This window comes from Aquila chrysaetos, chromosome 20 (genome assembly GCF_900496995.4).
Source record: "Aquila chrysaetos chrysaetos chromosome 20, bAquChr1.4, whole genome shotgun sequence".
Lineage (NCBI taxonomy): Eukaryota > Metazoa > Chordata > Aves > Accipitriformes > Accipitridae > Aquila > Aquila chrysaetos.
In genome coordinates this window covers 13,181,425-13,195,676 of record NC_044023.1, presented here as the reverse complement: position 1 = coordinate 13,195,676, position 14,252 = coordinate 13,181,425, and the positions used below count along the sequence as shown (strand labels likewise).

At 38.7% G+C, this 14,252-nt stretch overlaps 1 protein-coding gene across 1 annotated transcript in view; it reads right to left on the bottom strand.

Moving 5' to 3' along the window:
• Positions 1 to 3,260: 3,260 nt before the first annotated feature.
• LOC115333279 (netrin-4-like) overlaps positions 3,261 to 14,252 on the bottom strand; it is a 56,416-nt gene continuing 45,424 nt past the window's right edge. The window contains exons 6-10 of the mRNA XM_029996015.1: positions 13,314 to 13,527; positions 12,395 to 12,531; positions 11,321 to 11,389; positions 9,999 to 10,169; positions 3,261 to 7,499 (exon numbers count right to left, since the gene is read on the bottom strand). Of these exons, the coding sequence (XP_029851875.1) occupies positions 7,363 to 7,499; positions 9,999 to 10,169; positions 11,321 to 11,389; positions 12,395 to 12,531; positions 13,314 to 13,527 (728 nt within the window). The 3' untranslated portion in view covers positions 3,261 to 7,362. The remainder of the gene's footprint in view (positions 7,500 to 9,998; positions 10,170 to 11,320; positions 11,390 to 12,394; positions 12,532 to 13,313; positions 13,528 to 14,252) is intronic.

Genomic DNA, 14,252 nt, shown 5'->3' with positions numbered 1-14,252 from the left:
TATCTGATCACACGTCAATGAATCTCTTTGAGCAAAGTTGTTACCTAAATAGGTAGAACCTACTTTCTTATTCCTAGGGAAGGAAAAAAGGATATGATGTGCTTCTTAGACTCTTGTTTTACTTCTCATTAAAATTCTAGCAGTGTTAGTGTGGGACAGTGTAGAGAAGCTACCAGCAGTTTGTCATTTATTCTTAATCAGCTCTATTCATTGGACATGACTTAATTTTGTTGAACAGTACCAGCCTGTCTGCAGTTGTTTTTCAACTGCTTTTAACCCCTCTGGAGCTGTTTTGTTAGTGATGCTGAGAACTTGAGAGAAAACTCACCCAATAGAGTAAGAGTGGAGAAGTGCAGCAATGATTATGATATCAATGTTATAGTTCTTTCCCACTAATGCAAGATGGTACCTAATATGGTTCATGGATCAGTGTGAAGTTATTTAAAATGCCAAACTAGGTAATTTGGTGGTGAATTCATAGCTAGAGCATGAGGTTCTCAAGACCTGAAACATCAAGATGTTAGGTTGGGGTTTTTTAGCGTTCTTCATTGTAGGCTAGTTCTGACTGCATTAGGGTAAGATGACTAGAATTCTAGTTCAAGACTTACAGATTTGTAGCTGAGCATGGAAGAAGCAGCAGCTTATCTCTCTCTCAAATATTGATGTATCTTGATACTATGAAGGCCAAGAAATAGGTCAAAGACTGCTAAAATACTGAAATATTAGTAAATGCAGTGCATAACTGTTTCTACTAAGACACCCTGAGCAGTTCAGATTGCTGCTATTAACATGTTAATAGCAGGAGTAAAAGCCCACAATGGGCTTTGCACCCATCGCTGCCAGAAGCACAAGGGTTTATGATTAAAGTACCCTGTACATTTATCCAGTGGTTCAAGGTGGAACAGTCTTTTCATGCATTTAGATCCACTGGAAGTAGCCCTGTACAACACACTGAAATGCCTGGAATATTGCTTAATTTTCTGCCATTTGCTAATTTAATTGAAATTATTAAATATTTTGTCCTGCTTGTGGAGAGTGCAGTGTTTGCTGCTTGATATACAAAAAAAGCTTTTTTTATAATTCAAGGAAAATAAACTTGAGGTAGCAAGTTTCACCCAGTGGTGTCAGAAGTGGAATGTATGGCCATGGCTGCCTAATGTAGGGCTGTGATTTTTCTCCTGTCTGTTACTGACTTTACTTTCCTCAAGAATCCTTGGACTTTTCCTTTATTTCTTCTTTTGTGTGTGTGTGCTTCCTCCAGTGAATTCCATGTTCTTAGCACAAAGTATTGTCAGCAGCCATAACCTGAATGGAGGGGCAATCTCTAAAACAAGAAGAAATGTTTTTGCTGTTGGTGTTTTTGGTTTGGCTTGGTTTGTGTTCTTTGACAAATAGCTTATTACAAATTGGTATTGATACATCTGTGAGCAGACAGCTCATGAAGGCCCTGTTATAGCCAAAACAAAGAGCACAGGAAGATTTGTAGTGACTGCACATTGCAGATTAACCCAGATGCCGCAACAGTGATGTGAAGGGTAAGTGAACATAGGATTTGTTGTACCAGATCTGATGACAGGTCTGGTTGATTTGTTTGTTTCCAAATGTGACAGTTGATTTGTTTGTTTCCAAATGTGACAGTTCCTTATGTCTCCTAAGAAGGTGAAAGCATCCCCTCATAATGCACTTGTTCCCTTCATAGAGTGCTATATGGGAGAGGGGTGTTTCATTTCTACATCTGTGGTTTCTGACCTTTTTCTTACTGTTACAAGAGTGTTGCTGCCTCCACCCTGTTCCTTTTGTTTTGTATTTTGTCCCCTTCTCATACGCCCCCAAATACTAGTATTGCTTCCTTTTCCCCTACAGCCAGTCACATTTTTCCTTACAGGTATTGGCTCTGTTCCCTTACCTGGCCCAAGGGGCTGTTTCTTCTTTCTCCTTGCAACATAAAGAATCTAAACTAATGAACTAGGTTGGATCCAGCTGATTTCTTCCAATTTGGCCCTGCATGGAACAAGCAAAGGTTGGCAGGCTTTGATAGTTGGATGCTATGCTTGTTAGCATTACATTTAGCATGTCTGTAAAGCTGCTGATTTAGAATTAGTCCAGTTGATAACCATTATGGTTTTATATTGAGAGTGTGTACAGATGTTATTAATGGGTGTTACCTGCACAGTTAATGATTGAAATATCCTCAGTGCTTGTGATTTTTCTCATAAAGGCCATATTACAAATGAATTGGAGTTAATATTTTCAGAGCTAGACTCACAATTTTTCAAATGCAGAAGAGCCAAGGGCCTGAGGATCTAGGCTACAGAACTTGTACTGTACATTGTCCCATATTGGCCTACGTTACTTGTCATGAAAGCACTACACCTGACATAAAGCTACTGTCTAGTACTAATATACAGGGACGGTTTCCTGGATCAAAATTCTCTTTTAAGACTCAGACCTGTGCATTTGAAAGTGGTACATCATAATATTTCGCATCACTAAGCTGCAAGACAAAAGAACGATGGCAATATTTATCATGTCATTAACGTGTGAAGAATGAAGACTGGGTCTTAGAGGTACAGTTTCCTGAATAGAAGTACACAGGTAAGGTAAGAACTTGCACAGGACCCCGAAGAGTAAGTGCAACTATAATGTAGAGTTGCAAGGGTAAGTCTCTGTAACACACTGGCTTGATTTTAAGTATGAAGACCGACACAAGCTGACTTCTATCTAAGTTCTGAGCATTTATAGGTATGGCATCTTCCACCTACCTGTCATGCATTTCTATTTTCATACCTTGCATCCCACAAATCAACTCTGTGTAAAGGAGCAGGTTTAGGACCTGTTAAGTATTTTTTTTTTAGACTTTATTAGATCTCAAACCAGTAAAACTTCATGTATATATTATGGGAATTAAGCACCTGCAAGTACCTACATGTAAGATTTTGCAGGAGTGGGTTTTAATCAGTTATTGAATTAACATGCCATTTACATAAATTAACTGTACTCAGTTTGTGTTTCTAATCTGTACATGTTGTCATACCAAATGTACTTTTTTGGTGAATTGCTCAGTAGAAAAATAGCATGTATCATGGTTGCCTTATTAGCTAAATGGTTTTCTCCATTTGCGTGACTGTGCTAACACTATCGAAGCAAGAACCTGATGTTTGGAATGTTTGTGGTTTATTAACTTAAGAATTAATGTGCATGTGGTTTGAGGATTGCATGGTTTAAAATGTTAAAAATAGATCCCAAACCTCACATCAATATAAGTGTCTAAGTATTTTTAATTGAAGTTTTAGTACAAAAAAAAGGAAGTGCTACAACACATAACAACACACTAACTTTTTGAGGTCTGGGGGACTTGAGGGAGCACATCATGTGAATTATGTCAACTCAAAGACAGCTTACACTAAGCAGCATGGAAAAATTATGAGACATGGTAAATGCTACAGAGAAAACTTACTCTTTATAGCAGTAAGCCACTCTCGGAAGAGCAGTGCACAAAAGTTGTGCATAGGTACATTTTCCTTCTTAGCTGATTGCCAAGAGCAGAAGCTGGAGAACCATTTGTAGCAATACGTCGGTACATTGGAGTTAGGGCTTAGCACTCACAATGGCCATTTAATGAACTACTTTGATGGTTTAAGGGTCCCCATTGCCAGAATGATCATGTGTTCATGGATACACGTGCTGCACAGCTGTTACAGAGAGCTACTTTGACCTCCAGCAATCCTGAGTTTGTTGCTATCTGTGGAAAGTTATATGTGCATCTGCTTCAAACTATCACCTGCCCTATTATAAATTTCCCACAGCTTTCCAGTCTTCTTTTCTTGTGGGCAAAGCTTTTATTTCATCCTTATGCAGGATTTCCAAGTGGTACATTATTGCTACCATTTGGTATGAGGTTGCTACTGCTTGTGAGACAACATGTCTGTTTGGGTGCTGCTGGGTTGTTCACGTGGCCATTTTAAAGACAGGTCCTGGTTTAGATGTACTAACAGACACTGTCCAGTCACATTGGGCAAATGAATCCTTTTTTCCGTGTTAGTATTCTTTGTACTACTGTGCCACCTAAGACACCCAGTCACAAGAGGATCACAAGGTATGTGATATTGTACACAGGCCTATAAAACAATTATTTTTTGTATACCGTACAAATATGGAATACCATACCTTCTATGTTAGTTCTTTTAGTCTACTATATATGACCTTGTTTGCTTGTTCTGAGGAATATGCAACAGCTTCTATTAGGAAGACAGCTGTCATCTTGCACTGTCTCATGCTGTCTTCATTTCAGGTACCAGTACACAAGAAAATAACTGTTCCTTTCGAAAGTCTCCTGGTGATCAATTTAAACTTTCTCATCTCTTCTTTAATCAATAGCTGTTGTAACTTAATCTGTGCAGTTCATTTGTATTTAGATACTTATTTTCAGATGGGCTGCCTGGATTGTAGCATTGCAGAACAAAGAGATTGCACATGGTAGCTCTGTGTGAGTTGGAACTTTATTCTTTTATTTTTCTTCTCTGTGAACTCAAGAGATACCTGTTTAGCAGAAGTAGTGATAACAATAAAAAGTCAACTTGCAGTGTTGACTCACACTAATGTGCTTTTATTTTTCACTTTCAAATCAAATTCCAGACTTACGGGATACCTGCTACTCTGTAGAGTAAAACCATTAAACACAAGCTAGTAGTTGGGACAAAATGTGCAATGTTTCTAACTAATGAAGGGAATGAAGTAGACTTAGCTATACAGGTACCAGCCAGTAAATTAGAGATTCAAAAAGAATGGGAAATTAGAAGGGAGAGAAGAAATCAGCTGAATATTTTTGGGTTCCCCCACTCCACTTGCTTTACACGTTTCTCTAAAGTGTGTGTATATATCACCTACTTCTGAGATACCTGAAATGTGTGATATATTGATGACTATCTTGTTTGCATACAACACTGTTTGCATTTGGTAGTCATTAATCACTGTATTATAGTAGGCCCCAAGAGAACACACCAGGGTATCAATCTTCTTATTACAAATAGTATTTCTACCAGCAGTAGCTAGAAATGCTTGTAAATGACCATGTTAAAAAATAACTTTCATCCACAGAAAGGAACTATGCAGATGTTTACCCTCCCCACAAAAATCACCCATCTGGCTCAAAAAGTGGAATATGGGAGTTTGTTTTAATATGGTAGTGACTACAAACCAAAATGGAATACGAACGTAATTAAATAAGATTCCCTGCAGGTAAAATGTCCTCTGTTGAAAAGCATGTTCCTTAGCTTAGTTCTAAACCTACACTTGATTTTTCATTTATTCTGAGAGGCCCTCTGAGAACAGACTGTAAATTCACGTACACATCTTTATTTTTAGTGATATTTGAAAGAGAACTAGTCAATCTTTTTGTTGTGAGACAATTTCTGGAGACATTAAAGAAAGCAGTTGCTATGCTCTTAATTTCTGTAAGCTGACATTTCAAATTAAGCCAAATTCCTTGGTTAAAAAGTGTTTTATTGCATTAATTAAATGGCTTGTTAGAGATGCCACGTTGTTGGATACCGCTTTAGGTAACAACAAATAAATAATGAAGTGAAAGAGGGAAAGCAATGGCAATGGAGGAGGGGAGACTTCCTGAAATGGGGGGAGGAAGAAATGTTTATGTGCTGTGGGGAAAAAAAGTGGGGCTTTTATTTTGAAAATACCTGCCTGTCATCCATTTCCAAATGAGCTGAGGATTTTTCTGCTATTCAACAATATGAAGTTAAAAGGAAAACAGCAACAAATGGAATGAAAGGAGCTGGTTTTTCAGGTTCCCCATGATAAAGAGAACAAACTGATGGCCTAAGTTGTAGACTGGGACTTCCATCATTCTGCATTATTATTAGGTTTTTCTAGATACTCCATGTGCCAGTCACAGTGCTAAATGAAGACATCTCCTCTTTCCTGAGCACATTAAAAAATTATAGACATGGAATAGAACTATGCAAAAGTAGCATGTGTGCATGCGTTTTTCTCTGTAACCCCCTGAAAGACTAGACTGACTCATTACAATTTCTGCTTTACTTGAAAAGGGAATGTGTTCCAACCAGCTTCATTTGATTGTGAGCCCTTAAACAGGGGATGCAGGTCTTAAACTACAATTTCCTGAAAATACTGTGTTAGGGAATGATTTAAACAGCTACCTCTTAATTACTACAGGGTAGGGTAAAATTGATTGAGAAAGAATGCATTTGCAGAACAGAACTGTTTTTACCTAGAGTGCAGATGTTACCACTCCTATACTTCTGTGGAGGGAAAAATAATCCTCAGGCACAATGGGAAGGAAGCCTAACTTCAATATCTTAACCTGAAGTGTGACCAAGAGAAATAAAGCAGAATGAAAGCGCTAAGTGCAATCAAATGCCAGTGGTCTTGAGCACAGTTTGAATAGCCAGGTTACTCTCACAGGAGCTATAGCTACCTCATTTAATACACAGTCCAGTCAATCCATTTACCTCCTCCTGCTTCTGCCTTATAGCTTTTGTAGTGTTAAAATTTCAACACTAGAGCAGCTGCTGGTTCCTCACATGTTTTGGCTCTTTCCTAGCATTAAGGCTTTTCACTGGTAATCACTGTGAAACCTTTGTGGTGTTACAGACTAACGTACTACAGCAAAGAGCAAAATGACCTTAAAGAGCAAGGGTTGGATTTGGAATCAAGTTTGAGCCAAGGTGGTTTCTGCAGCAGACCTCAGCGCTAAGCATTGATGATAGCCATGTACATCTATAAAGGACCTTGTCCCAAGATAAGTCACATATTAGTTTGTTTCTGTTCAGCAATGGGATAATACTGCCTTCTAGAAAGCAACCTGTTATATTGGAATAATTGCAGTCTGATGTTAAATCAATCTGAGCTCTTTTAAATAAGTATTATTTGACATGCTTGTTTAGTATTATGCCACTTACAAAGCTGAAAGAAATTGCTGCCTGTTAGTGGTCACTTACCAAGAAAACTACACCCAAGTAATGAATGCATTATGTAAGCAGCTTATGGATATTAATATCAGGCTCTGACCTGAAGTATGGAAATGCTAATCCATATCTTTAGTTTTGCCTTGTAAAATGATTCTCTGGGTGTGTGGAATCAGGCTCAAATTAAGAAATTTGTAACCTATGTATGATGCACTAGACAATTTTGTATGATAAGGCTGTGCATTTTTGAAAAAAGTAGTCTTGTCCCAAGTTTCCTGTCTAAGCACGTGAAAGGAAAAAGGATGGTAAATCTGCTTTCATCACTTTAGCTAGGAGCATGTTGAATGGAAATGGATAAACTAACAACACCTTTCACTGCAGTGTTACTAAAAGCAAAGTTCAGCAACTTCCGAAGCAGAAATTATTTGCACCCAGTTCGAAGAATATCTGATACTTGTTTTCCCAAATATGCTTTCCAGGGCTTCACCAGGCTGTTCATGTTCACAAGGAGTTTGCTGGACCTGGAGTCTTCCTGGCCTGCTATAAGATAGTCCGTACCTAGTTTTTAAAAAAAAAAAAAAAAAAAAGGGGGGGGGGGAACTTCAGTCAGTAAATAGAAGAAAAAAACTAAATGTAGAATTTCTCTATTTCATAAGGATCTGGCATGTAGCATCTTAGCTAGCTTCATACAGTTTATGCACGTGCCATCTTATATGTATACATATTTTCATGTGCATATTGTTAGTGTTGACTCCTGGGCACACAGGTTCAATATGATCATGCTCAGGAATTAAAACTACAAATTGAGTTAGTTCCAGTGACCATACCACTGGAGTACAAATTTAACACCTCCATGTACCGATGACCAGGTTTGAGTCTGAGCTGTTGCTGGGAAGCAACTGCTCATGCTTATATAGAAAGGAGGGTAAAGGTGGGTGTAAAAGCCCCAAGAAGAGAGAAAAAGTAAGGTTTCCACCATGAGTCAGGGCATACTGTGATCTTGGGGCAGGGGTTCCATCAAGCAGTATGTTGAAATCTGCAGAACTACAGTGATTGGAACCTGTCCGTAGCTTTAATTTATATCAAGAGGCAATGGTGTAACATCTGCATCTCTAGCATCTGAACGTCCTGTGATATTTTCCTTATTCAAATATCTGTATGGGGATCAGATGTACTCTCATTGTATTTAAGCAATATGTTTTATTCATGTCTGATTAAGGGCTCCCACAGTTTCACAGGGAGCACTGGTAAATAATTAATTATGCACAACTGTGCCACTGGAGTTTAAGTAAAGGGAAACACCTTATTCATTTGGACTACATTAAGCCAAAAAATTTATATGTGAATTCAAGAACTATCCCCAAAAAAGGAGCTCAGGGTCCATATTATACTTCAATGCAAATTCAGATGCAGGGTTCCACTTGATACAGATAATGGAAGACAAAATTTGTTTCTGAGACAGTACAGGTCATTTTGTCATAACAGGAAAAATTCATACCAAGTTTGATTTGACACAGCCTTTCCTAAAACAGCTGTCTCTTGTATGTGGCTAATTTCAACTGAGGACTTGTCTTAAAGTGTAAGGTTTAATCTAACCTTTAAGTGAAGCATAAGGAATTCCTTTCACTCAGTGGATATGTTTCTAATGTACTCAGAGGAAAAAAAACGGGGTAATTTTTCTATCAGGTGCTGCTTTTAGAATTATGACAAGTCACCATTTTCTGTGGTGAACAGTTGCATAATGAAACATGATTGCTGGCATACGCTACCGGTCACCCTGATGACAGCCAAAGTCTTTGTCTTATTGGGACTTGATCCCAGGTCATGGTCCCAAAGACTCGAAACTTCCAGTGATACGAAGAAAAGCTGCAAGTAATCAAGATCTGTCAGATTTAGACACCTAGCATCTACTTGGGCACTTAGGGATGTGGTTTAGTGGTGGACTTGGCAGGGTTAGGTTTACAGCTGGACTTGATGTTAAAGGTCTTTTCCAACTTAAATGATTCTATAATTCTGTTTGAAAAAATAGAGTCTAGGCTCAAATTTGCAGGATTCTGAGATTTACCTACAGTTTTTAGCTGTTGTTCAAGTAAACATACTTTTCTCTGTGGTCCACTAATTTGTATTGCAGGAGAGGCAGCAATAGGGAAGGCTGAATTGAGCAATGTATCTGTGCAGCCACTGATAACATTACTCAGCACTAGTATGGAGCTTTGCAGTCTATGGTGTGATGTTTCTGCCTGCAGCAGAGCTGAGGAGAAAGTTGATGCTTTCCACTACCCTACTTCTCCACTCCACTGCTGCAGGGAGATTCCCATAATTAAAAGTGAAGAAACATCAATCATTCTGATAGAATGTGATTAGGGAGCAAACCTAGAGACCTATCCTAAACTGGTTATAAAAAGAGGGGCTTTATTTACTTAAAAAATGATTTTTCTAATTGTTAAAGATTTTCATGTCTGTCTTGGTTTGAAATTAAATGAATTTGGTTTTATGCTCTCTACCCGTGAATGGTTTCCAATGTGCTGCAGGTTGTCAGCTTTAGGCTTTAATAGAACAAACCATTGAATGCACTAGAATTTACAGTAGAAGGAAAAAGGAAGACTTACTTTTCATTATTTGAAAACATTACAAAGGCATAGAGGAAGTTAAGTTTCCTCCACTTTCCAAAATTTTCATAATAATTTTTAGTTTATCCAAAAAGAAGTAAAGCATGATGTGAGAAAAAACTCTTTGGACATAAAAATACAGGGATTTTTTTTTTTTTTTTCTCACAAATACTCTTCTAGTCATAAATATTCTGGAAGATCAAATAAAGTCACTAAAAGTAAAACATTTCCGGGAGGTTTGGGCTTTTTGGTAAAACTTTGTTCTCTGATAAGAAAATGCTTTTTACTGCAGCTGTGTAGTGACTCCCTCACTGGTGTGGATGAATCAAAGGACTCTGCCCCAGAAAGTCTGGTGGGAAGTATTGAGTAGCCATAGCTAATGTTCATAATGAATTGTCACCACTGTTTACAGAGGAAGGAAAATACCTGGTAAGCATTTTATCCTTACCAGGATTGAGAATGGGACATGTACATCCCCTGTTGGTCCAGGATTCTGGGTAAATGCTTCTGTTGCTCCGAGCAATTTTCACTTTGCCTGATTTCAGGACCTTCTTCACTTTCACAACAACTTCTGCATGGGTCCCTTTGTCATGAGCTGATAGGATTCTTGCTTTTATCACTGCCAGAAAACATATCAAGATAGAGACCAGCAATGAATTTCTAAATGAATTTTGGTTTATGCCGCTAAAATGTAGAATTTTAACACCTTGAAAGAAGACATGAGAAAATACTGCAGTTGTACAGAAAGTGTATTCCAATGCTTGTCCACTTCAGTCATGGTTCTTCTAAATAAATATGGGGAAGAAAAAATAGATTTTTTTTCTATAAAAGTAGTTAACTGATCCTTTTACCATGTTATTTAGCAACTACTTTTTAATGGGCTGATGTCAAATGCTTGGAAATCATGGGAAAGCACTTGAATGTATACATAGGAAAGGTGGAAAAAACAGATCAGCAGCTAATAGTCTGATTTTAAGTGCACTGATACTAGGCTTTATATTTTGCAGTTTGAAAACTTGTGTTGAGCTTTAATGCTGGCCTCTCAAAAATTTTGTCCTGTGGGAAGGGACTGCCTGCTCTACAGGAAGGAACTCGGGACGTTTCCCATCAGACTGCAGGCATATCACATGGCTAAAATTCCATGATTGCACAACAAAGCAGAAAAAGCATTTTTGTTTTGTGGCCCAACATCTGGTTGCCATGATAAATTTCTGCTCCTTTAATTTAATAGGATCCCATAACTTTTTGGCAGGGTAGTCTCATCTAGATCAGCCCCACAAGCCTGCTTTGTTGTGTCATGACACAAGCACATCAAACCTTTGGATCCCAGAGCTTTCCTTTCTTGCTTCATGTGATGGTGTGAACCAGGTGTTCATAAACAACAGTATTAAATACATTCTTGGTAAACAAGCATGGCCATTTGAACCTGCGTAATAAGTCCAAAGCCAATGGCAGTTTAGATGCAAGGTTTTTATCATTTATTCTTGATGCAGAGGCCAACCATTCCACTGAGTTACAATTCTTTCACTCCTGCTGCTGTAGAGGGAAGCTAACTGGGTGGCAAGGATACACCACGGAGCCTTGCATAAAAAATGCTATTCAGTTCTGATCAGAAGTTGGGACATGTCACTACACAAAAAAGGCAGAAGAAATCCACCTCTTATTTCATGACTTAGGCAGTCCTGTCATTTTTCATAGCAATCAGCTAATAACATGCATAGAGAGAACATTGTGAAATTACCATACCTTGAGGGCATGTTACCCACTTACCATAAGCATATTTCATTTGGCAGAAGTCAGTGACGCTTCCAAGCACCTTTTCTTTGCACACACACTTCTCTAGCAGGGGAACCACATAACACAAAGGGTTGGAGAAGAGCCAGGACATGAGAGAGAAAAGCAAATGGTACTTGGTTATAAAGTTATATGTATATAGCCCCCATAATCTGGATAGACCTCAAGAGTAAGTTTGAGAGTGAGCTCAGTTATTTGGAAATCTGTTTCTTGTTAGATGACACAATAATTGTTCTGATATCTGATCAGTACTGTCAAGTAAAATGCAGCCCTCGTGGGGTCTATTGTACAGTTAATAAACTGATACTAATAAAGAGATTTATAAGAATCAGATCCAGGTGTAAATCATGTAAGTAATAATACCCTTGTTTGATCCCATAAGCTAAGAAATGCTGATCCTTGCTCGTATTAAGGTAATATCCTGCTCAGAAAAATCAAGGTATGCAATAGGTGGCACTATTACCTCTGGGTCTTACAAAGCCATTGATGCTCCTAAGTGCTGACCTTCATACATGGCAAGCAAAACTGAGAACTAATTAAGTATTAAAGGCTCCACCTCATTCTATAAGCTTACTTATTTTGTAACTTTAGCTGGATACAGTATACTTTACTTTCCTGAGCTGTTGTACCCTGAGGAGTATCTTAACTCTTAAACTTGCATTCCACCCCAGAGGTAGTGCATTTCAGCAATGGCTGACACGATCTTTTTACAAATAGCATTTGAAGTTCTGAACAGCAACTGAATGCTTGAGGAGTTGTATAAATCATAAGCATTATGACTATAATTATGACAACAAAAGGAGAGTATTTTTTCCACACAATCATATTCATGACTTACCAATTTCCAAAACCAAAGTTGGATAGTACAGTTGGTTTAGAAAATAACAATGTAAGTGTAATGATAATCTATATAGTTCAGATTAGCAGATATTGCCAGCAGATGGGGGACAAACAAGCTAGAGATGAGTGGGAGAATTTAAGTCAGGGTGGAGAGAAGAAAGAATTGGCACTGAGTGAAGTTACTAAATATTCCCAGACTCTGGGCTGTACCTGGATGCCTCAGTGCAGAAAATCCCTGCTCATGGTCATTCCATTTCCACTCCTCTTCGCTCTCGTTGGTTGGTGTTTGCACAAGGTCAGGGATTCGTCCCCCAATGGGGATGTTAAAGAATGGCTCATTGTCATAGCTGAGGGACACATAAAACAGAAGACTTTGTTAGGGCATGAGTTGGGTGGGAAGCAGGTATTTGTAGCATGTGGCTCTATCCAGACAGATGAGCTTGCTTTCTTCAGGTTGGGAGTGCAAATAAAAGCAAGACTTCATGCTATATAGACATCACAAGATCTAGGCTTTTATTTAGGCCTTACCACTGCTGACTTAGCATTTTTAAAGTAACTATGTATTGGGCCTTTTTTGCTTTTATTTGTTTTTACTGAATTAAGTAACTCAAAGTTAGTGACCGCTTGTTGATGTCACTAGGAACTGAGGACACCTGCAGGACCCATAAAACTGCAGACATTCAGCAAATCACAGGATTTCTATACTGATTAATGCATGTTTGGAGTACAGATGCCTGCCCTCTAGAAACAAGAGGGAGACGTCGTAATTCCTTTTTACCCTGGGCACAGATGAGAGGCAAGCTCTCCAGATTCTTCCATCTATTTCCAAGGCAAACAGGTGTATTTAAAGATGCTGTACGTATTTCCATGGGGTTGTGGAGTTGCCTATTATTACTGCAAAAAGTCATAATTTCAAGATTGCCTTGGATAATACAATGGACTTACTTAAAAGTGTGCCAGCCACCAAATGGAATCCAAGAAACCTTTTATGATTTACAGCCACCTTTTCAAATGATTGTGCACCCTCCAGCATCCTCCAGTTACTGTCATTGCTGAAGTATTTCAGTTAATCTTTGTTTCATTTCACAGAATCCCATCTCAAAGTCAACCCAAAGGAGGGCTTCTTTACCCATTGAAACAGTTTCCAGTATGCTGGTCGCAGTCTCTGGCACAGTCACAAGGGCGACAGCCATTTTCTCCAAAGCCCCAGTAGCCCATGAGACATCTATCGCAGTTGGGGCCCGCCACACCTGGCTTGCAGTAGCAGAATCCCGTCTTGGGGTGGCATCGCCAGCTTCTGCTGAAAGTTGCGTTGGCTGAACCCATTGGCTGGCAGGCGCAAGCTACGGAGATAGGGCAAGAGGTGACTGAGATTATGTGCCCAGGGGTCATCTGGTTAAGTGACATTTTTGCAAGGCTGATAAACTCGTGCCCTCCTCTTTATGCTCAGTAGTTTTAAGTCAGAACTGGTAAACATTGCATTGTCAGCCTACATTTGCAATATTATTTTTGTTTCCTTTTAACTCATTAAGCACAGCAAAACAAATACAACTGGGACTTATTTATGTGTGAAAGTCAGTTCTTCTCTACTACATAAATCTTGACCATACAGGGTTTTGAAGCGGTGGCAGGAAGCCTCTACTGTGTGTTTATTTTTAAAGGGGCTTACAGATGATTCGCTTTTAAAGTGTTTTGCAAAAAGATTCACTAGCATGGACAAGGTAAAAAATTATAGCTATTACCTACGTTGTCTTTCTTGTGAACACAGAGATCACAAAACTACTGTTTCCTCTGGGGCTAGATGCAGCTTATGCGGGTGGTTCAGATGACCTGAAACATTTTTTCAATTTCTACCTCTAAAGAGTCCACAAATTTCCTTCAGTGCAAGTTCTAAGGGACACATCTCACCATGCAGTATGGTATGTGTGTAAGGAAGCTGATGAAATTTTTTGTATGAATACATGAGCAGATTTGTTCTAAGGCAGGCAGACAGAATGAAAGATCTCTAAACTCACTAGACATATTTTACATGTAGCTGGAGATGAGCAAATAGGAGGAAAAAAACCCA